This window comes from Misgurnus anguillicaudatus, chromosome 10 (genome assembly GCF_027580225.2).
Source record: "Misgurnus anguillicaudatus chromosome 10, ASM2758022v2, whole genome shotgun sequence".
Lineage (NCBI taxonomy): Eukaryota > Metazoa > Chordata > Actinopteri > Cypriniformes > Cobitidae > Misgurnus > Misgurnus anguillicaudatus.
Genome location: NC_073346.2, coordinates 15,613,906 through 15,637,865, shown reverse-complemented (window position 1 = coordinate 15,637,865; position 23,960 = coordinate 15,613,906). Strand labels below are relative to the sequence as shown.

The window sequence follows — 23,960 nt, the reverse complement described above, 5'->3', positions numbered from 1 at the left end:
AAAACAAAGTCTGGAGTAAATGGGAACATTAATTTAAAAACTTTTACTTATCATTTAACACTTTTTGTAACATAATTTAAAAAATTAGTCCTAAAAAATCTCATTACCGCAACAGTCAGAAAACATCAACACTGACATATTTTCAAAATGACATGACAAACCTGAAAGAACATAATTTGGAGATTCTGCACATGCATTTAAAATCAAAGTATTATGCTTCTATTAATTAAATTAACATTTAATAAGCATCTGTTGCGGTAATGATAATCAAAATGTCGTGTAAGCATTCTGACAAGACAATATTTCAATTAAATGTAAAAAAAAATGATCTTACCTGGTAGCCATCTTGAAGTAACTGGTCCATGTGCTTGGTCACTCAAAATCAAACTTTATTAAAATTCTGTATGTGTGCTTAAACTGTTCTCAAAAAGTGTTGCGGAGGATGAGAACATCAGGCATGGACACATCATTTTCCTAATTTTTCTTCATTATTATTATACATGAATATTCAGTAAATATTTTTTCTGTCATCTAAAGTAGTCTAGCAAAACATCCATTTATTTTTTTTCTTAATATTTTTGTGTTCATTTGATTAAATTACAACATAACGCATGTTCAAACACAGCCGGACACATTGCGGTAATGAGAATTTCAGCAGAAAATGAGATAAAATTCTTATGTTGAAATCACACATTGTGCAAGGTAGAACACAGTATTGTGTTAATTCTGATGCTTTTTAATGTTACTATATTACACATTTTAAAGCTAATATCATTAGTGTCGTGGTGTTTTAATGGTTTCGTGAGAATCACCCATATATACGATTTAATATAAGAAAATCTGTCAAGATTCTCCTGCAAACAGATTTTATAATCGACCAGAATTTAAAAAATCCTACAGAATCACACATAAGTGCGTGCGTGTGTGTGTGTGTGTGTGTACATGTTTTTGTGTCCCAGTGGGGACTTCAACCTGAATGCACACCAACTCATGGGGAATCGTGTTTTACCCATGGGGACCTTAATTCAGGCGTATACCTAAACTTATCAATCAGACTGAATGATTGACAATCTGAAAATTAAGAAAGAATATGCAGTTTTTGCAGTATAAAAAAACATTATGTCTATAAAAATGTCCCCACAGAGAAAATTAGTGTGTACATGTGTATAGGAGAATTCTGTCAATAGATTTGAAACGGATGGTTTGAGGGACAAATCAGATCAATTTCATATTTGATTATTTTGCCAATAATGTTCATTGATCCAAGTCAACACACTAGATCGTTTTATTGAATTTGGAAATTCCAGCCTGTGTTCAATGAATATAATGTTACCTCTCTAATTATGGGACATTTTCTCCATTCATGAACATCTATTGTACTATTTGCAATGCTCTGCATTTTTTTCAGAAGTCAATAGTAAATAACTCCATTAGTGTTGCACTGAATGTATCCTTACATGCTGTTCATAATTTTAATGCAATAATTTGTGCACAGTTATTCTAGCCTGAAAACCTCATACCTGATTCACTGAAATAGTATCGTAGATTTAAACTTAAAGTGACAGTCAGCCAAAGTGTGATTCTTTCTATGTAAAATAGAAAGCACACAGATGATATGTGCATTTGCATAGCCAGGTAAACTTTGCAAAAGATTTTATTGAAATAATCTGAACAATGTGTAAAAATTATATAATGAACAAACAAAAAAATGTATGAGGATTAAATGTCAAAGCAATAACACAGGCAATTAATCGTCATAATCGTCAAAGCCCTACAACAGGCAATTAATCGTCACAATTTAATAGACAATCAACCATCAGCCAAATTTAATAATTGTGACAGCCCTAATATTAATAAACATTATTTATGATGGGATTGATCTAGTTTTGCTCTAGATTTGTTTGTCGTGTGAACAAATTATAAGTCTGAATTGTATGTGTTTGATAGCAATGTTTTTCCTAATGTATCACTTTTGGAGTGTCATGTATGGCATTGTATGTAACGTAGCTGTGCTGTTTGTGCGAGTGAACACCATTGGTTACGGTTGTACAGCTGCGTTCAGCACATTTCCATAATGATGCGAACAGTTCAGTAGTGCAGAACGCACAAAGCTGAAGGAAGTAAGTGTGAAATTAGGAAAAATTTACAACTGTGCAGCCCGCTCACACTGCAGCCAGCAGAAATATTGTCACTAATAGGATTTACGGCTTAAATGGGAATCCCTTTGTCACCACATACCGCGTTAGAAAACACTCATTCATTCATCATTCTCTCGTTCTCTCCCTCCTTCTGCCTGTTTTGCTTTGGGTTGCGTAATAAGTCTGATGCTAATTGAAATAAATGTCGAAGTCCCTTTAAATTGGACTGTGAGAAATAGCTGCAGCCGCTGTTTTTTAATTACACTTTCAGGAAACCACAAGGCATGCGTTTATAAAAGCAATTGTATTACTTAAAGGGTCCCGTTCTTTCTGTGTTTTGAAAGCTTTGGTTGTGTTTACAGTGCGCAATATAACATGTGTTCATGTTTCACATTTAAAAAAACACGGTATTTTTCACACAATATACTTACCTCTATACTGCTGCTTCATTGTCTTAAAAACGGGCTGATGTCTTCCTTGTTCTGTGAAGTCCTTCCTTTAGAAATACGTATAGAGTTCTGATTGTGTAGTTTGTTTCGTGTGTTGTGATTCGATAGCAGCTTAGCTTAGCAGAGCCGTTTGAGCCAAAGCTGGCGACTGACGTATTTCTGTGGGCGGAGTTTAGCCAGAAACTCTTATAATGACGTCATTCAACCGGTAAGTAGAGGGCTGTAGTCCAAACCGACCGTTCGCTGTAGGCTTTGAAAGATAATATATCGCCTGGCGGTGAACTTTGAGCTTTATCATTTTGCAGGTATTATTTGTGCTCTAACAGCAACATTTCACACTAACTAAAGTTTGAAAAATGGGATCAGGAAGAACATGACCTTTTAAATTACATCACTTCAGTATCTCCACTTACATACACTTAAAGGCGCTCTAAGCGAATCTGTCACTTTTTGTTGATGTTTGAACTGTTTTCAAACAAACGGAGCGTAGCTAACTCCTCTCCCTCCCTCCCGTGCTTTCATGAACGCCCCTAACCCCCACCCCCAAATCCTTCTTGTCGTTTATTGGCTGGAACACTTTGTTATGTTTCGTGCTGCTAGGTTTGGCCACTGTGTTTATATTGCAGTTTGCGAAGCCTGGGCTGTCTACAGAGATCGCGTTTTTTTTACAGTTTGATCAGCGGACAGGCAGCAAGCAGATAGTGAGGAGATGTTTTCTGTATGTAACAAAAATATTTTATGGTCTAAAACGCGTGAATTCGCTTAGAGCACCTTTAAGCACTCATTTTATATCATAAGGCAACTCTTGCATTTGTTGGAAAGCTTTCAGTGTATTTTTATATCTGTTTAAGGCTTCTAAACGATTGACAATGATTATTTGAGGAAAATCAATGACTAGTTGCAATGTTTATTGATCCTCACACCAAGAGAATAAATGTCTTATATTGTGTAGGATTCATAAAGATTGCAAATGCATTTAGAAACTTTAACAGTGTTTAACCACAATCCAAACCTGAGGACAAATTCATTTTCACAAATATAATGTAGTACATGCCCGTGTCTCTTTAATAGTTGCACATTAGTTTAGTCCTCTATGTTGTTAACAGGCGTTCAAAATGTATTCATACCTGGTTAAACTGTCTAAATTATTCACAACGCTAAACACATTATGAGATTCTGTACATCAGATGAGAGTATTGATTTATGTCTGCAGGAGCATATGCTGAAATTTAGGTTCCTGCTGAGCAAATTACAGCTGAATGAGGCTTGAATGCACATCAGTCATTATGGGCTTGACTTGTGGGATGAGCAGAGAGGTCGGGGATATTAAGGGCTGTTTAATGGCACTCGTTCTCTCTTTCTCCTCTAGTTCGCCCGCTCCATCTGTGTTCACTGACATCAATCTTTAAATGAAACAGATTGCGTTTAAAAGAAACCGAGTTTATAAGAATTTAAAGAATTAGTCTATTTTCTTAAAAGAAAAATCCAGATAATTTACTCATCACCATGTCATCCAAAATGTTGATGTCTTTCTTTGTTCAGTCGAGAAGAAATTATGTTTTTGAAGAAAACATTCCAGGATTATTTTAATGGACTTTAATGGACACCAACACTTAACACTTAACAGTTTAATGCAGTTTAAAATGACAGTTTCAAAGGACACTAAACGATCTCAAATGAGGCATAAGGGTCTTATCTAGCGAAACAATTGTCATTTTGGCAAATATATGCACTTTTAAACCACAACTTCTCGTCTTCCTCCGGCTGTGTGACGAGCCAGCACCTCACGTAATTGTGTAATGCAGTGGAAAGGTCACGTGTTACATATAGACGGTTTCATCGGACGCACGTGATACACGTCTGAATCCAAACTTTACTTCCGGTTTCGTTTTTTTAATGGTCTGACTAGTTGCTAAACTGATCTCTTGAACAAATGCCTCGTCGAAAATAGAAAATGTTTTGGTTTCCTAGGTAATCTATGTGTTGTTTTTTTGCTTGTTATATAAATAAACTACGTTTAAAGTACTTTGTGGTTATTTATTATTAGCGGAGTTTACCGGAAGTTATCGGACCGCGACAGCCGCTTGTTTATGTTGTTACTGCTGAAACGCACATTTGCGGACCATTTTAAACAATAAACTGACACAAAGACATTAATTATTATCATTCGACATACAACAATGTCAGAACCGTCCTCTTTCTCAACACTTGTAAACACTGGGGCGTAGTTTCGATACGTCATCCCTGACCTCTTGACGTGATGATGTATTATGTGAGGTCGCGCTGGCACGTCACATGACCAGAGGAAGACGAGAAGTTGTGATTCAAAAGTGCACATGCCTCCATTTTTCCTACCAAAAATGACAATCGCCTCGCTAGATAAGACCCGTATGCCTCGTTTGAGATCATGTAGAGTCCTTTGAAGCTGTATTTGAACTGCAATTTTAAACTGCATTAAAAGTGTTGGGGTCCATTAAAGTCCATTAAAATGAGAAAAATCCTGGAATGTTTTCCTCAAAAAACATAATTTCTTCTCGACTAAACAAAGAAAGACATCAACATTTTGGATAACATTGTGGTAAATAAGTTACCTGGATTTTTTTTTTTTTTTTTTTAGAAAATTGTCTAATCCTTTAAGCGGTTACTTTTACTGTAACTAAAGAATGAGCAGAGCTGTTTTTGATGTGAGGGGCATCTTTAAAAAAAATTGAGCAATCTTGTGATCATACTAATGTGTCCCCCAACTTACTCAAAATTGAAAAAAATATGATTTTATAATTATGCACCGAGATGTTTATAATGATTTATAAGAACTTTTTATAATGTTTATAACTTTTAAGTTACAAAAATCTGAAACCCAGACTGAAATTCAAATGCAGTGATTATAAAAGTACAAAAAATGTCAAATGGTTCCACTGGCATCCATGAAGATTTTGTCCCAGCCTGGAAATTGTGGAAACTTTATAAAAGTAGAAGATGAAAAACTAAATTTAGGGGCCACAGTTAAGCAGAAGGGAACAATTGAAATGCAGCTTGCTAGTTAGCTTAGTTTGTTACCAATTTATTTTCCATGTTATATAAATAAATTACTTTTAAAGGACTTTGTTGTTACTTATTCTTCGCAGAGTTTACCGGAAGTTACGAGATGACCACGAAAGCTGCGTGTTTATGTTGTTATGCTGAAACCGTCTATATGATACATTTAAATGTGTGGATTTCCCCTATTGCTGCTCAGTGGGGTTCCCAAAAACATTAGAAGTTTTGCTCAAGGTCACCATGACTGTATCCCTCAGTATGAGATGATGGATGAACAACACTGACACACAACGCTTTCAGGCAGATACAACTCATTAAAGTATTGTAATAGTAAACAGAGAGAGAGAGGGGGTCAGAGCTAAGAGAAGGATGCAATGAACACAAACAAGATGTAAACGGCCTGTTTATGTTCGTTTCAGGCTGTGATGAATATTTCATGACCCTGTACTCACTCAAGTCTTTTCATTTATAAGCTTAATGGAGCAATAGTCATTTGCATTGTAAATGCTCAAGCTTAAAGCAGCAGTTCACCCAAAAATGATTCATCATTTAATAAACCTTTGATATTCCTTTATAGTTAAAAGAAGACTCTGTGTTTAAGTTTCTTAATCTAGATTGGCACATTACTCTACAACTTAAATGTTTTACTTTAATGGATGTTAATATATTTTATATCTAGTTTAATATTTGATGCACATGTTTTATTTTCAGATATACTCTTGGATGACTTCTTGCTGACCTACCCTGTGTTCATGTCCACCAGTGACCTGTGCCAAGCATTGCTTGGTCACTATCCTTTTGATGACCGACATTGGTACTCTTACTGTACATGCATTATTGCTAATGTTGTTTTTTGTTTAGCCTACCTAGAATTTTAAGGTAAAGTGTTCTTCTTATTTCAAGCATTTAAGCCTTTGGATTGATACATTTAAGATGGCGATAACCAAGTGTATCCAGATGTTTGAATGGTATTTTATATTGTACCATGAGCAATCAATCAAACAAATACTATGCATATGCATCCTTTAACATGAGCTTAACCACATTGCACAGTAAGGTGTTAAAACACTTGACAAATCCTGTGCTGTTTAGCTGAAGGCACGCAATTAAAACTCTGTTATTGAACCCTTTTTAATTTAATACAGAAAGCCCACCTCAAGCGTTTCCTCATGTGTTTGGGTAACACAGCACGCTGGTATAGATTAGATGCCTTAACTGCTTCTGGTCCACCTATTGTTCAAAGAAAGGACGATTGAAAGAGGATGCCAGAGAGACTCTGCTTAGGAAACGAAAAGTACTGCACCTGCTGTCCCAGTGGAGCTCGTTGTGCACAGATCTACGTCAGGACGACGAAGACGCCAAACTTTTCCTCAAGGTAACAATGCACAGAGAGACAGGATGGGAATTATTTTTGGAAGTACAAACTGACACAGTCTCCAGAGTTGTTTTGATTCCTTAAGTATCGCGGGCTTTAGAGGATACTGAAATGCCCTCAGACATGTTTGTTATCGTATGCTGTATGCGGTAATGTGCTTCAGTGAAACATTTGAAACTGGATACTTTGTATAAATTGCACATACATTCGAATCTATTTTTAAATCTTTACTGAGTGTCCACACTGCCTTTTTTTAAGTGATGAAATCTGGGCCATTAGACAGTGTAGTCAATATTATGTTTAAAGGACAAGTTCGGTATTTTACACTTAAAGCCCTGTTTTCAGATTGTTTATGATAAATAGAACGGTTTTGACTGAAATTTGTTCATATGATGCTGTCCCGAGAATTTTCGGGTGTTTGTTGTATCACCTCCCACCTCTACAATGGCTGTATAGGTGCACTGGAACAATCCTTCCTAAAATGCATTAAACTTTCGTTTACAAAGACGTGAAACTCACCGAGTGGTCAGGGGTGTTCACTGATATGCGCACACAAAAATCACTGCAAAAGATGCTTTCCAACAGGTGTTTTACCATTTGTTGTAAACTTGTGGACCTATTTTTCCAAAGGCTTCACACCCGTATACTGTACAACTAAATATTAGTTTAGTGATTCACAGGATTGCTAAATCCCAGGAAAAAAAAATGTTTGTACAAAATAGTTTTGAGTTTGTACAGTCAAAGGTAGACACTGCTATTTTTTTGAACACACCCCTTTCAACTAATTGCCCAATTGCACAGCCTTAAGAGCGTGCATATCATGAATGCTGGGTCTTGTTTGTTTTCTGAGAATCTACTGAACCTACTGGTAACTTGTTTGCCACGTAGCAATAAAAAATATACTAAAAACCTTGATTATTCTGGTTAGTCACATTGTACTGCTATTATTTTGAACAATACTGTATATATGGTGTATTATTTTTTAACTTATGTCTTGTTTATTGCCTACCATTTGCAGACCCTCTACAGATATGTTTTGGATGATCTGTATGAGTTTCCCTCGCTGGAGAAAGACATTAAAGAACTTCAGAAACTTCTACGGATGCAGCGCAGACAGTAAGTTGCCTCACTTGTACAACCAAACACTGGACAGACGTTATGAAACTGACTGCTGGAAAGCTCTTTGTTGCAAGAATTCCTGATAGCTATTTTTGGATGCATTAATCATATTTAGCCCAATAATGTTCCTTCTGTGCTCCCAAAAAGAACAAAATGAAATTTCCTTCTAGAAACCAATCTGCATTTTAAATAAGTTAAGCTGTTAAAGAGAAGTTTATTATCCATGTGACCGTATTGACATTAGCCAATGACAAGAGCTCTTTGACTTCTACTGTCTGTCTGTTACTATGGCGACACCAGAAGAGAGCAGAGCAATGGAGAAATAATAAACCAGTGATGTTTCAAAGAAGTTTTGCTGTTCGGGATTCATCTCACGGTGTGTTGAGAAAGTGAGAACAGACGTTTTGCTGTGGGTGATAACTGAGTTCTACTCATTCATCACAAAACAGCAGTTGCGGTAAAAGTGCTATTACGCCATAAAATATAGTTCCTCTTTTAAATCCGCTTAGAAAAGCGGTACATTTTATTTTGTACCACCAAACTTGCTCGTATAACTACTCGTCTTAAATAGGAAAAACGTTGATGTGTTTGGTCACTTCTTACTTTATCTCTAAATGGTAACATTGAATGAATGGGGCTAAGCTAAATGCTATCGAAGCGTCGCAGCGCGCTCCAGCGCTTACGTGCACGCACACAGATGATAGAGGGATGTATCAACAATTCTTAGTTAAGGTAATAACATATTTTAATATTGAAAATGAGTAGACTATTCCTTTAAGGGCCAACTTGACAACCAGCTATACATTCAAGCTATACATTGTATTAGTATGTGTGTTCCCTGAGATCAAACCCATGACCTTAGTGTTGCTAACACGGTACTCCACCAGATAAGCTACAGGAATTCAAACTTAATTATTTAATTTGCCACAGCCTGAAGAAATTTGTACATGAGCTCTGATTCAACATCTATTTAGTAACCAGCGGTCCAGACGATGACCTCACAGCTATACATCACGCCCGCCGGGGCCTCATGAACGTGCGGTGATTAATTAGAGTGGCATCGGATGGGAAATATGGAGATTATAATGCTCTCCAATCGGCTGTTTTGATCAAAATGAGATGTGCGTGGACGAGGCTGTTGGGCAGTTTTATTAGATGAGGCGATCTGTAAATCATGCCGTGTTACACTTTAATGTTCGAGCTGATGGTAGAGGCCTGATCTGAATGAGAAAGGGCTCTTTACGACTGCTCCTCACAGCGGGTTGTGGGGGCGCAGTTTTTTATTTCAGATTTAATGGCACATTTGTATTTAAAGTGATGCCACTGGTTCATTTTTTTTCTTTCTTTCTTTCTCGGCTCATCAGTACTGTAGATGATTACTCGCCACAGAGGAAGGTAAGAGTTAACCATCTGTACCTGCACAAAATTGCAATAAAGTCTGATTCTGAGAATGTATAATGGACTGTGTGAATTCTGCTGCTTAGCCAATCATAACAGAGGTCCTATTTTTAAAGGAATAGTTCAGGAAGTAGTAAGATTTCATATGGAGCCTGTATGTATAGCTGTGTGTTTCCCATTGACACCACAATGATAAGATGTTTACTTTCTTTCAGAATAAAGCTCTCTTCCATCAGTTGAGTCTGAGGGATAACTGGCATCCTGTACGAGCAGCTCAGAGAGAGAGAAATGAAGGTAAACTCATCATATATTCCCTTAGCTTACATCTGTGTGACCGCCTGCACAACACTGGCTGGTTGTTTATGAATAACAATCTGTGAGAATCTCAATGTGTATTTGTGGTCGTGTGTGTCTCCTCAGTGCTGTGTCGTGTGTACGTGACTGTAGACTCCTACGTGAGCGTGAGGACACACAGTGATGCGTCTGCGCAGGAGCTGCTGGGGACTGTGGCAGAAAGACTCGACTGCGCAGAGGACGACATGGTGCTGGTCGCCATCACGTATGCTGGAGGTCTGAACAATCTGCCTCTTTTGAGATTGACTGATATAACTGAGTGCTTCTCAACTTTTTAAACAAGCCCCACCCTCCCCACCCCCCATGAAAATTCATGATATAAGCCAACCTCAAATTTAGAATTTGAATTAAACAAAACATACTGTACATATTGTAGTGCTGTTGGTTAGTAGCCTTATTTTTCTTTAAAGTTTATTAATATCATAAAATAAATAAATGAATATATAATAAAATAAATAAAATGTCATAAAACTGACCCCCAGCACCATCCCGTACCCCCCAAAGAGGCCACTCAGTTTGAGAAGCACTGCTAGAACCAAACAAAATGAAGACATCCAAACTTCACACCAAGATTTATTTCTTTAAACTTTTTGGCTTTAACTCTTTCCCCACTATTGAAGAGTTATCTCGTCAATTAAGAGAAAACATTTCCCTGCCAATGACGCTTTCCTGAGTTTAATGATAATCTGTAATTCCACTTTTTTTCGCTAGATGGCGCTGTTATCCAATTGTTCCAAATAGTTTTAAAGGATTAGTCAATTTTCTTTAAAAAATCCAGATAATTTACTCACCACCATGTCATTCAAATGTTAATGTCTTTCTTTGTTCAGTCGAGAAGAAATTATGTTTTTTGAGGAAAACATTCCAGGATTTTCCTCATTTTAATGGACTTTAATGGACCCCAACACTTAACACTTAACTCAACACTTAACAGTTTTAATGCAGTTTAAAATTGCAGTTTCAAAGGACTCTAAACGATCCCAAACGAGGCATAAGGGTCTTATCTGGCGTGGGGATTGTCATTTTTGGCAAGAAAAATAAAAAAATATGCATCACAATTTCTCTTCTTCTTCCGGCTGTGTTAAGCGCCACCGCAACCTCACGTAATTGCGTAATGATGACATTGAAAGATCACGTGTTAGGTCTATAAAACGCACATTTGTGGACCTTTTTAACAATAAACTGACACAAAGACATTAATTAGTATCATTCCACATACAACAACGTCGGAACGGTCCTCTTTCTCCACACTTGTAAACACTGGGACGTAGTTTCGATACGTCATTCGTGACCTTTTGACGTGATGACGGATTGCGTGGGGTCGCGCTGGCGCGCCACAAGACCGGAGATAGATGAGAAGTTGTGGTTTAAAAGTGCATATTTTTTTTATTTTTCTTGTCAAAAATGACAATCGTTTCGCTAGATAAGACCCTTATGCCTCGTTTGAGATCGTTTAGAGTCCTTTGAAACTGCATTAAAACTGTTAAGTGTTGGTGTCCATTAAAGTTCATTAAAATGAGAAAAATCCTGGAATGTTTTACTCAAAAAAACATAATTTCTTCTCGACTGAACAAAGAAAGACATCAACATTTTGGATGACATGGTGGTGAGTACATTTTCTGGATTTTTTTAAGAAAATGGACTAATCCTTTAAGTTGGAAGCAAAGAATGTACCAAAATGTCACTATATATGGTGTCACATGAAAATATTTTTCCTTATTAATAAGGAGCATGTGCCCACATACATTTGGTCAGGTTGTGTAACACAGCTTTGGGTTTGTTTAGATGAGACGATCCCTTAATTCAGGTCTTCATGGGTGCCATTGTTTTTAGAAATGATCTTACTGACCTCTTGAGGCCAAATGAATTATTTCACTTCTCTCTTTGATGTTATCTGACTGCTCTGTTTCTCTCCAGATAAGGTTTTGCTTCAGTCAGAACAGTGTGTGTTTTCCACTTCACTCACTACTGCTGACAGGCTGCACGTCTACAGAAGAGACCTGACCGAGATCATGGTGAGCATCGTGTAAAATCGAGCTAGCTAAAGAAGAAACTTTGCATTGTGCTCATTACAGTATGTCAGTGTAGTTCATCGAGCTCTAGAGATAAGAAAGCCGTTTTCAATGACATGGCCTGTTTAAAGGAGAATAATAGCATAGTGCATTCGCTCTAATAGTCTGTGTTGTGTTTGGTCAGAGTCCCTGCACTGATAACGGACAGCAGCGCTCGGTAAAGATGCTCAGTATGAACACGTGGGATGTAGCCGTGTCTCTCACCAACTGTGACTGGAGCCTCTTCAGTAATGTCCACGAGGTAAAGTCGTTTTCGCACACGTGCATTTCTGACAATGCCGCTTTAAGAAGGTTAACCATCAAAAAATTATTGGAGAGCTATAGTTTAAAGGAAAACATCACCGTATTTCAATATTTTACTATGTTCTTACCTCAACTTAGATGAATTAATACATACTTATCTTTTTTCAATGCGTGCACTTCATCTTTGTACAGCGCTTCTTGAATGTGTTAGCATTTAGCCTAGCCCCATTCATTCCTTAGGATCCAAACTGGGATGAATTGAGAAGCCACCAAACAAGTCCATGTTTTACTATTTAAAGACTGTCACATGAGTAGTTACACAAGTAAACAATAGTAGCACAAAATAAAATGTGATGATTTTTTGAGGAGATACAAATGAGAACTATATTGTATGGTGGAAGAGCATTTAGTTTGGAGCACTTCGACCGCGGCGTGCAGTAACATCACACTTATGACTACTCCCCCTCTCGCTCAAATTTTTGTCAATATTACTGTGCCCAAGTCGCTCTTCCGCCATCCAATTTAGAAAATCATTTTTTATCCAATGCAACGTTTTATTTTCTGCCACCATACTCGTGTAACTACTCATGTAACAGTTTTTAACTCTTTCCCCGCCAACATTTTTTTTTAAATTTGCCAGCCAGCGGCAGCATTTTTCATGATTTTCACAAAAGTTTAATGCCTTCCAGAAAATGTGTGTTTGCCCTAGGGCCATACTTCTGGGTTTTATAAGTTGCGTAAGAGCCACGTGGTGGATAATAGCATTATTGCGGATAGCGGAAATACTTGTCAATGTCGGGAAAAGAGTTAAATAGGGAAACATGGAAGTGTTTGGTGTCTTCTAAATTCATCCCTGTTTGGATCCTAAGGAATGAATGGGCTACGCTAAATGCTAACACATTCATGACGCGCTGTACAAAGATTAAGTGCACGCATTGAAAAAAGATAGGTATGTATTAATTCGTCTAAGTTGAGGTAAGAACAAAGTAAAATATTGAAAACTGTGCTGTTTTCCTTTCAACTGACAGGTTTGTGGATGTACAAAGATCTTTTGTAGGGTTTTGAAAAAACCAACAAAGCTTATAAGCATCATTTCAGATCTTTTTGCCTACATGGCTTGATGCAAGTCACATGAAATAAAGCATCTGCCAAATGCATAAATATAAGTAGCCCAGCTACTTATACTTACTACTGTTTTCTGTAAATGCGTTATTTTGATTATATTAAAAGCATGTTTTGGTCATAATTATTTTTTATGTTTTCATGTACCACAAGAATCCTCTACAGTGTTTAACAAGGCTTGACAAACCAAGTGATTTTTTTTCTCTTAACCCTACAGCAAGAGCTGGTGTATTTTACTCTGAGCCGCGATGCCAGTGGCGGCCACACAGCGGCGCTAGAGCAGCTGTTACAGCGCTGTAATGAGACACAGCAGTGGGTGATGACTGAGGTGCTGCTGTGTCCCACCCTATGCAAACGTGTGCAGCTCTTCAAGAAATACATCAAGATTGCAGCACAGTAAGTACACACACACAAGTTTCTTTACTATGTGCATACTTATATATATATATATTTTTTTTTATAAAATGGTAAGCAGTATTTAGTAGTATGTTTTTGGTTTATGAGGACACAGAAGGCTATGTTATAATATTTTTGATATACAAATCTGTGTCCGCATAAATCACATATTCAAACTCCCACACACAGACTGCTTTCAACCAGGTATCATTCCTTTTTTATTTACTTTATTTTCTGTCATTATATGTACTTTGTAAGGTAGGCAGTATTACTATTGTTCCTACTTTGCTCACAAGTTTGCAGAGTCTGGATAAAACAGGCAGAAAAAACACATTAGAAACCACATATCAACAAAATTGGTCAAAAACATATTTAAAATAGGTACTTATAATGTATGCTTATTTTCGGAGAGTACTGTACACTCAGTATTGCTTTTATTTCTTCACTTTCAGCTGTAAAGCACAGAGGAACCTGAACTCACTGTTTGCTATCACTATGGGATTAAACAGTCCGGCCGTCAGTCGACTTACTCAGACGTGGGAGGTAAAAAGACGCCAACATATCAGCCTCTATATCTCATGACTTCCAAAGCATCAAAGCAAAGTGTACGGCATACACAACTAAATCAGATTCATGTGTAATCTTCCATCTCTTTGACTGTCCTTATTTCAGAAAGTCCCTGGCAAGTTCAGGAAGTTGTTCTCCGAGCTGGAAAGCCTGACGGTAAGTGTTGCCCTTAACTTCTCTACTGCTGGCTCTCCTCCTGTTTCCTCCTGCTGGAGCGTTTTGGGCTGTTTGTGACTCATTAGAAAGTAACATATGAAGTCATAATCATATCAGAGGCTCTGGGGAGGAAACAGCAGGTGCTGTCATAGAGGAAGGGACTGAGAATAATCCAGACGGTGTTATTGGTTGAAATAATACAAATTGCGTTACAAATATATTAAGTACATGTGAACGCTCTTCTGTGACCCCACAGGACCCTTCGTTGAACCACAAAGCCTATAGAGATGCCTTTAAGAAAATGAAGTCTCCCAAGATCCCTTTCATACCCCTGCTTCTGAAAGGTATTGTAATGGTTTATGTATTATTGTTGGCTGTAAATCAAGGGTTAAATGTGATAAATGATATCCATCAGATTGTTAATAAACTTCACAATAGGAATGATGTGACACATTTACAGCAAAATAATTTGTCTGCTAGTCAATAAAAGGGCGCTGTGTGTATGTATATATATATATATATATATATATATATATATATATATATATATATATATATATATATATATATATATATATATATATATATATATATATATATATAGTTTGTCACTTTTTTGCATTGTGTCTGATTAGAACACATTGTGAGTATAGATTAAATAGTTTTTGTGTTGTTTATTTTTGTATGATGTGTAAGATGTGCATGTCTAATCATCTTCTCTTTGAACAGATATTACGTTTATTCATGAGGGCAACAGAACCTTTCTAGACAACCTGGTCAACTTTGATAAGCTAGTAAGTAAACCATAAGCCTTATGAGAGTCAATTACGTTGGACATTTAATGGCATGTCACAAGTGTGTCAAGTGTGTAGTACAACCTAATGTAAGGTGTGTTTTATGCGCAGCACATGATAGCAGACACAGTTCGAATTATCAGGCAATGCCGGACGGATCACATGGGTAAGTGTAAAAGTACAGTAGTTTTGTCCTAGTTTATTAGATTCCTCATATGTGACCCTTGACCACAAAAACCATCATAAGGGTAAAAAAAAATGAGATTTAGTATTATTTATAAGCTCAATATGTATGATTTGTTAGGATAGGTCAATATTTGGCCGAGATACAACTAAGCTATTTAAAATCTGGAATAATGAGAAAAATGCCTTTAAATTTGACCAAATAAAGTCCTTAGCAACTGGACCCACTCACAAAATAAAGTTTTGAAATATCTCTGGTAGGAAATTTACAAAATATCTTCATGGTACATGATCTTTACTTCATATCCTAATGATGGTTGGCATAAATAAATCAATAGTTTTGACCCATACAGTACAATATATTGTTGGCTATTGCTACTTATGACTTGATGATGTTAACTTTTTGCCTTTTATGTCCAATAGGAAACATGTTGTCCCAAAAGGACAGCGTAGAGGTGAGAACGTACATCAACTACCTGCACGTCATTGACAATCAACAGACCCTCTTTGAGCTCTCACACAGACTGGAGCCCAGGACCTAAAACGACTGAAAGACACAGGACAGCGTCAGTCCTGTAACCCAAGACTGTGATTGATAAGCAATGTGGCTATTCAGTGTGTTTCCACTAGAGGGAGACACACTCTTATACACCACAGACAGCCAAAGAAATCAACCTCAAGTTCAGTAATGTGAATGGAACAAAGATAACTGAATCATGCTTAACTGTGAATCATGCTGAACTGATGTTTAAATCAGGAAGACCTACAGAACAACTATACAATGATCCAGTATTCAATGCTACAATAAGGACTTTTGAGTTTTTGGGGATGTAATATTTTTTTTTATTTGCTCTCTTGTTTTATGTAGTTGTTCAGAACAGATGTTAAGTTGTTTGAGCCAGTCAGCCTCTGCGAAACATTTTTAAAACATCAGAGGATGTTTTAGCAAATGCAATTTGTAGACAATCAGAATAATAACCCTAAACAGCACACTATGTTGTAGGTGAAGCATTACTCTAAAACAGAGGTGGGCCAAAGTTGGCTACCAATGACCTTTCATTTTGCCCGTTATGCCAAGTGAGATAAGGAAAAAAGATAAACATCATTGACCCAGATGTTCATATTTTTAATTAAACATTTTCTAAAATGTAACATTTTTTGTTTTATTTATACATTGCAAAAATGTAAATTGAAATTAAATTTAAGGAGTTAAAGTTAATACATTTGTTTTAATGTACTTGCATACTGGAAGGTGTATAGCATGCGTCACTAAACTCACCAAACTCTGGTACTATAGGCTAATAATGAAGAGGTCGAGGCAGTGGCACACAGACAAAAGGAAATTTTAAAATGATTGGCTAAATGATTTATTTTTTTTAAAACTGCTTTAGTTTTGCATAAACATGGTTATGTTTGCTTATTTATTTTTTAAATATTAGAAAATTATAAATTAGGAGAATCAGGCCAACTTTTATTTATTTATTTACTGTGGCCCACAGCCCTCAGTCAGGTTTGATTTTTGACCCTTGGTAGGAAAAAGTTTGGACACCGCTGCTCTAAAATATATTATTATATGTAATATAACTATTAGGACATCTTTATTTAAATCTTAAAATATTGCTTATTCTAAAAATGACAGTGCTTTCCTAAGCTGTGTAATAGACTTATATGATTATTAAATACACTTTAAAAAATGATTTGTTGGTTCAACTTAAAAAAATGAACTTACCTGGTTGCCTTAAAAAGTTGAGTTCATTTGACTAAAATATTATATTAGTATTAAATAATATTTTAAGTCAAATCAACTCAAATTTTAAGGCAACCAGGCAACTTACTCTATTAAGTTGAACCAATAAATCTTTTTTGTACAGTGTATGTGCTAAAAATGCTGTAGATCAGGTTCAGTATTTCCTTCATAATTTAGTTTGCAGCTCATAATAGAAATAACAACATGATAACAGACAAATAGACAACAGACATTAGACTTTTACTGTATTAAAGAGGCTTTACTGCTTGGCTCAGATAACTGTGTACAGTAGTTCTGTAAAGACTTGCGTTAGACATTGTTTGAAAAAGCAGATTTTGTTTATAAGTTGTTCCTTGAGTTGTGAGGTTATTTATTTAACAATACATTTGTTCAGATAGGAGCAGGACACAATTTTAAAATATGGAGAAAGATGTAATGTATGACTGTAAATGTGATCAGATGGTCTGAATGATTTGGCGATGCCATTGATTGACCAGTCTGATTATTAATGCATGTGAGCGTCACATGTAAACTCTGTAAATACAAAAAGTACTTTTTAAAAATAAATAAGAAAAACAGGCCACAAAGCAATAGCGAGGTGTACGTGTCACCTCCAAAAAAAACATAATTTAGCAGTGACTGACTGTAGCTGCTGTTTGCACTAGTTTTCTTGAATACGAGTCTTACATTAAAGAAAAATAAATCATTTTCTCTGTCTGTCTTTCTTTTCTTGGATGCCCAGGTGTACAGTTTTACATTTTATCCTTGCATGGTTTGTCTTAAATTATTTAAATAAAAAACTTAGGTACTGATTAGTGAAATATGAACAATGAGAGACATGATTGTTAAATATCGTAAAGACCACATGAAATCACTTTACAAAAGTAATTGCTACACATTAAAAAAAAAGATTTGTTGGTTCAACTTAAAAAAGTAAGTTACCTGGTTGCCTTACCAATGAATGAATAATGTTTTATTATTGTGTCATACGTAAAATTACACTCAGGCCTCATGGGCTTACAAGACACCAACCTTAATATAGAAAAATAAAACAATTAATATAGAACATAAATATGCAGGATACACAGATCCAATTCAATAAAAACAGGCAATTTAATATTTTGAGGTCATTCAACAAAAAATTGGTTGACTCAAAAAAAAGTTTTTTAATTTTTAATTTTAACCAGATAACTTGCTATTAAGTATTGAAACAGAACGCTGCAGGGCAGGACAGCAGGCATCTTGTCAGTTGTTGTTGTTTAACTCTCCCCGCCATTGGTGAGTTATCTCGTCAATTAAGAAAAAACATTTGCATAAAAAAAGTGTTTCTAAAGAATTTTTATGTTAATCTCCAATACAGCGTTTATATTACCCAAAAAACTGAAGCCAACATTTTATTTACTAATTTTATGTTTTGATAATCATTCTGAATCTGGGGCCTCATTTATAAAGCGTGCGTATGCACAGATTTGATTGTAAAGTGTGCGTACGCAAAAATCCACAGCAAAGTCCATATTTATAAAAACTGTCTTTGACGTGGAAAAGTGCTTACGCACTTTTGCTTGTCTGATTGCTGCAGGTTTTTTTAAATATAAGCCATTCTTGTTGTTTAAAATTGGGTTTAAACATTGACAATCGCTCTTTTATATGTCTATGACATTACTTAGGCATCGTTTAAAGGCGGATATCTGAAACTCCTCATCTGCGCGCACAAGTTCATTTGCGACTTATAGATTTTTCTGTGCGTACGTTCGGTTTATGAATCACTCCTACACATTTTTGTTAAAGGAACAGTATGTAAGAAATTTCTATCAATTAATCATAAAATGGCCTTGATATGTCACTAGACATTAAAAAAATCATTTTCATTTCAAATACTTATATCACTGACAACAGTGGTCCGGACAGGATATTGTCATTTAAAAAGTGGAGTTGCAGCCCTCAACTGATGTTTATGTTTTCATGTTGTGTATTGGCCACCAGTTGTGTGATTGCAGTACCAGTTTTAGCCACAATCCTACATACTGTTCCTTTAAATTATCGTAAGATCAAATGTAGGATGGTTTTTACGCAGCATTTTATAAATGAGGCCCCAGATCTCTAACAAAATTCCTTAACAAAAATGCAATTATTTCAGATTTTTGCTAAAAAAAATGTTGTATTTTAAAGAAAAATACCCATATTTAAGAGTTTATAAGCAAAGAAAAAATATAGATGAAACGGTTTTTCCCTATTTTGTTTGTTTGCTTGATAGCAGAGGGTCTGTTCTTTCAATTGGTATGTTTATATATTTTTAGAGAAAATTTTCCTGGAAGGCATTTTGTGAAAATGATAAAAAATTGCTGGCGGGAAATGAGTTAATTGCTATTTTGAGGAAGGTGGTGTTAAGGAGGAGAGACATTTTCCTAAAAAGTGCTTTAATATTGCTCGAACGACCCTGTGTGCAATATAAGTCATCAATATTTTGCTAATGTTCCTGTAGCTCAATGGGTTGCATTGTAAAGGTTGCGTGTTCGAATCCCAGGGAACACACATTAATGCACTGTAAATCACTTTGGCTAAAACCATCTGCAAAATGCATAAATGTAATGTTTGTCTAAAAGTCGTGGACTAAAAACCTCCAAACTCCTATTTTGTTTACAATGTGACTTATTAACCCACAGACCTCAGTATGTGCCATTAAGAGTGTGACTGATGCCAAAGCTATGAAGCTCAGTTGGCATACTGTGCATCACTGAGAGCGGAGGATAAACTGTCTAAACAATTACAGAGTCGTCCTGTTCTGGGCCATTATAACCTGCTGTGAGCCTGCGGCTGGACTCGCTGAGGGGGGAAGGCACGACTCCACAGCTTCTGCTAACCTCTCATTTCCCGCTTCAGGACAGATATATCATTTTCTTGTCTCCTGAAGGCCTGCGTCATAGCAAAAAACTAAAGGACGAGTGTACGAACAATCTCAAACAGCAGCAGATGTTGTGTGCTTCAAGATCGAGAGTGAATTTCAAAACACTGTTTAATGCCTTATAAAATCCTACTGAACAAAAACACATACAGTTCAGTGCAGAGAGATTGGGAAAGAAATGGACGAGATCAAACACATCATTCAATAAAGATAACATGCTGACAACGTGAGATGAATCTCACTGATCTATCTATATGCAGCGGACGAGGAAGGTCAATGTCAAACATATCTGATTTAAAACCAGTATCGGTCTGGTTGATAATCTACTGGGAGTCTCTGTTGTGTGGTGGCAGTTGAAAAGATCATTCAGTGCTAATCTCAGGCTTAACACTTAACATCCAGTAGTGAACTCAATTATTACATATTATAACATTTCTATTTGATTTGAAGCATCACACAACATTAAAAAGCACACATAATACACAGATGCATCTAACCTGGCATCAAACACATCTTTTTTGGCATCCTAATCAACAAAATACTTTTAATACTGGCATCATGATTAAGGAAGGATTAAACTGTTTTTTACGCAGACAAAAGCAGAGCCACTCCGGCGAGGACCCACTTTGCAGGTGGATGGCGTGTTTTAAGACGAAAGCTCCAGATGTAGGTGGGGCCACGGAGTTTGGTGCGGTACACCGGACACCCGTACGTGTTTTTCAGCTCCTGCTGGTCAGCTGGTACAGCACGGATGTACAACACTGGCATGGCTGGAGTCAAGTCCATGAGAACAGCTTCTGATAACACACCTGACGCGCTGTCCCAACCAGCTCCTGTAGGACATACAGAGATTAAGATCTTTTTTCTCCGAAACACAAATCTAAGGCTGAATTTTTTTGTGAAACAAATCAATTGAAGATGTTTGAGACCAAGATGTGTCTACCTTACAAAGACAGTACATACAGTAAACGAATGCATGTGAAATCTCACCCTCTATATAGAGTCCATGGATGTACGCTCCCTCTCGTGGAGGATGACCATAATCCTCTTTGCTTTTCTTGGTGACGTCCACAGACAGAGTCATCCTATCTAAAGGCCACTTGTTCTTGCGAGCTATGCTCTGCACAATCGCTGTAGGACAATACGTTTGGTGGTTAATTATATAGGCCATTTTTTTATTGTGTTTAAAGGTGCGTGTGTGACTTTTAGACAGGAATGCAATATAATATACAGAACTATATTAACAGTGGTGTATAAAGACCTTACATAATGAACTGGATTGTTTTTATAACCTTTAAATTAGCTGTTTTTATCTACATACACTCTTACATCACCGCTATGTTTCTACAGTAGCCCTTAAAGGAATGGTCTACTCATTTTCAATATTGAAATGTGTTGTTGCCTTGACTGGGAGTTGTTGGTGCATCCCTCTATCGTCTGTGTGCGTGCGCGTGGGCGCTGGAGCGCGCTGCGGCGCTTCGATGGCGTTTGGCTTGGCCCCGTTCGTTCAATGGTGCCATTTGGAGATAAAGTTAGAAGTGACCAAACACATCAACGTTTTTCCTATTTAAGACGAGTAGTTATACGAGCAAGTTTGGTGGTACAAAATAAAACGTAGCGCTTTTCTAAGTGGATTTAAAAGAGGAACTGTGTTTTGTGGCGTGGTAGCACTTATGGGAGTACTTGGACTCGGCGCAGTAACACCCTCCCTCTCCCATTATGAGAGGGAGAAGGGGAGCGGACTTTTCAGGCGGGTCGAAGTGCTCCCAAAAGTGCTATTACACCATAAAATATAGTTCCTCTTTTAAATCCGCTTAGAAAAGCGTTACGTTTTATTTTGTACCACCAAACTTGCTCGTATAACTACTCGTCTTAAATAGGAAAAACGTTGATGTGTTTGGTCACTTCTAACTTTATCTCTGAATGGTACCATTGAATGAATGGGGCTAAGCTAAATGCTATCGAAGTGTCGCAGCGCGCTCCAGCGCTTACGTGCACGCAGACAGATGATAGAGGGATGTATCAACAATTTTTAGTTAAGGTAATAACATAGTTTTATTTTATTTTATTTTATTTTATTTTTTTTTTTTTTTTTTTTTGTTTTTTTGCCCAACCACCACCCCCCCGACTTCGGAGGACAACTTTATTTTTATTCTTATGAAGGTTTGACAAACACATATATTGATTTAATAAAAAATAAAAAAAACACAGGTGAAAAAAAAGAAACCAACTCCGAATGTCATATACATATAGAAACAAGAGGGGCGAAAAATAGGAATTTGGGGGGTACACACCAGCTAGGTACACATTTACAGACAGACAGACAGACATAGACAGACATAGATAGACAGACAGACAGAGACAGACAGACAGACAGACAGGCAGAGAGAGGCAGAGATAGACAAACATACAGAGACAGACTTACAGAAACATACAGACAAACAGGCGAGGATTTATGCATGTAGGATTGGTATAACTGCGTGTGTCTATTAGGTGTTGTTGGGGAATAAATATAGAGGTGGTTAGAGTGAAGGGTGGGATGGGGGTTGATGGGAATGTACTTGGTTCACATTAACTGATGAATTTGTAGAAAAGCTATGAAAGGTTTCCAGGTTTCTTTAAAGGCAGATATATTATTGTTTTTATGCGCTATGGTTTCTTCAGTCAAAATGAGTTCTGTGATTAGGTTAGTCCAATGGTTGATATGACAAGATGATTTAGATTTCCAGTTTTGAAAGACTATTTTCTTAGCGACAGCTAGAGAGACAAGGACTGGGGTTTTATATTTGGGAGGGATGGGTGTATCAGAAATAACTCCTAGAAGACAGAGTGTAGGAGACAGTGGGACTCTGCAGTCCAGAATTGAAGACAGTGTGTTGGTTACTGTAGTCCAGAAGGAGTGAACAGGCTGGCAGAACCAGATGGCATGGAGGTAGGTGTCTGTGTTGCCAGAGGTGCACTGTGAGCAGGTATCTGTGTCAGATAGTCTCATTTTAAATAGTTTGCTCTGAGTGATGTGGGTTCTGTGGATGGTTTTATATTGTATGAGTTGTAGATTGGTGTTGGTGGTCATGTTGAAGATGTTTCCACAGAACTGTGTCCATAAATCCGGGTCTGAAGGTAGCGTGAGGTCATTATTCCATTTTTCCTTAGGCAGGCTAATTGTGGGATTAGATGAAGTGATTAGTCTGTAAAGTTTAGATATGAGTTTTCTTGGGTGGTTGGCTATTTCCATTAACTGTTCACTAGTTCTAGATGGCTGTAAAGTATTAGTTAAGGTTATTTTGCTTTTGAGTAAAGATTTAAGCTGTTGGTAATGGAGAAATTGGTCTGTCTCGATCTCGAATTTCTGGATAATTGAGGTGAATGGCATAAATTTGTGGTTTTCAAATATGTGGTGAAGATGGGTGATGCCCTTTTGCTGCCATTTAGGAAAGTGGATCGGTTCATTGTGAAGACGGAAGTCAGGGTTGTGCCAAATTGGGGTGTATCTACATGGTGCTAATAGTGATTTTGTAATTTTATTGGTTTTCCACCACGCTGCCAGAGTTGTTGATATTGTAATGTTATTATAAAGCTCTAGTTTTTTGATTGACTGTGGTAAGAAGGGGAGGTCTGCGATTGAGTTCGGGGAGCACAGATGTTGCTCAAGATCCAGCCATGCGTTGGAGTATGTATGTGGTTGAGTCCATTTGTATAAGTACTGTAGTTGGTTTGCCAGGAAGTAGTGCAAGAAATTTGGTGCTTCAAGTCCGCCTAACTGTTTTGAGTTTTGGAGTGTTGTAAGTGCTATCCTCGGTTTTTTATCTTTCCAGTAGAATTGAGTGGTGAGAGAGTCTAGTTTTTTGAACCAATGTTCTGTTGGAGTAGTCGGAATCATTGAGAATAGATAATTAATCTGTGGGAGAG

At 36.9% G+C, this 23,960-nt stretch overlaps 2 protein-coding genes across 7 annotated transcripts in view; one reads left to right on the top strand and one right to left on the bottom strand.

Moving 5' to 3' along the window:
• Window positions 1-17,858, top strand: part of rapgef5b (Rap guanine nucleotide exchange factor (GEF) 5b) — a 56,874-nt gene extending 39,016 nt beyond the window's left edge. For all 3 annotated transcript variants that reach the window (XM_055209657.2, XM_055209656.2, XM_055209659.2), the window contains 15 exons: window positions 6,335-6,413; window positions 6,854-6,998; window positions 8,017-8,114; window positions 9,482-9,512; window positions 9,731-9,809; window positions 9,936-10,085; window positions 11,787-11,884; window positions 12,066-12,182; window positions 13,524-13,702; window positions 14,155-14,245; window positions 14,375-14,425; window positions 14,682-14,769; window positions 15,155-15,219; window positions 15,331-15,385; window positions 15,826-17,858. In XM_055209657.2, the coding sequence (XP_055065632.2) occupies window positions 6,335-6,413; window positions 6,854-6,998; window positions 8,017-8,114; window positions 9,482-9,512; window positions 9,731-9,809; window positions 9,936-10,085; window positions 11,787-11,884; window positions 12,066-12,182; window positions 13,524-13,702; window positions 14,155-14,245; window positions 14,375-14,425; window positions 14,682-14,769; window positions 15,155-15,219; window positions 15,331-15,385; window positions 15,826-15,944 (1,445 nt within the window). In that variant the 3' untranslated portion in view covers window positions 15,945-17,858. The remainder of the gene's footprint in view (window positions 1-6,334; window positions 6,414-6,853; window positions 6,999-8,016; window positions 8,115-9,481; window positions 9,513-9,730; window positions 9,810-9,935; window positions 10,086-11,786; window positions 11,885-12,065; window positions 12,183-13,523; window positions 13,703-14,154; window positions 14,246-14,374; window positions 14,426-14,681; window positions 14,770-15,154; window positions 15,220-15,330; window positions 15,386-15,825) is intronic.
• A 2,286-nt stretch (window positions 17,859-20,144) lies between these two features.
• The window catches only part of si:dkey-233k19.3 (dynein axonemal heavy chain 11), a 102,652-nt gene continuing 98,836 nt past the window's right edge, over window positions 20,145-23,960 (bottom strand). For 3 of the 4 annotated variants that reach the window (XM_073871955.1, XM_073871956.1, XM_073871957.1), the window contains exons 81-82: window positions 21,042-21,182; window positions 20,145-20,884 (exon numbers count right to left, since the gene is read on the bottom strand). In XM_073871955.1, the coding sequence (XP_073728056.1) occupies window positions 20,637-20,884; window positions 21,042-21,182 (389 nt within the window). In that variant the 3' untranslated portion in view covers window positions 20,145-20,636. The remainder of the gene's footprint in view (window positions 20,885-21,041; window positions 21,183-23,960) is intronic. The other variant, XM_073871958.1, reaches the window with a different exon arrangement.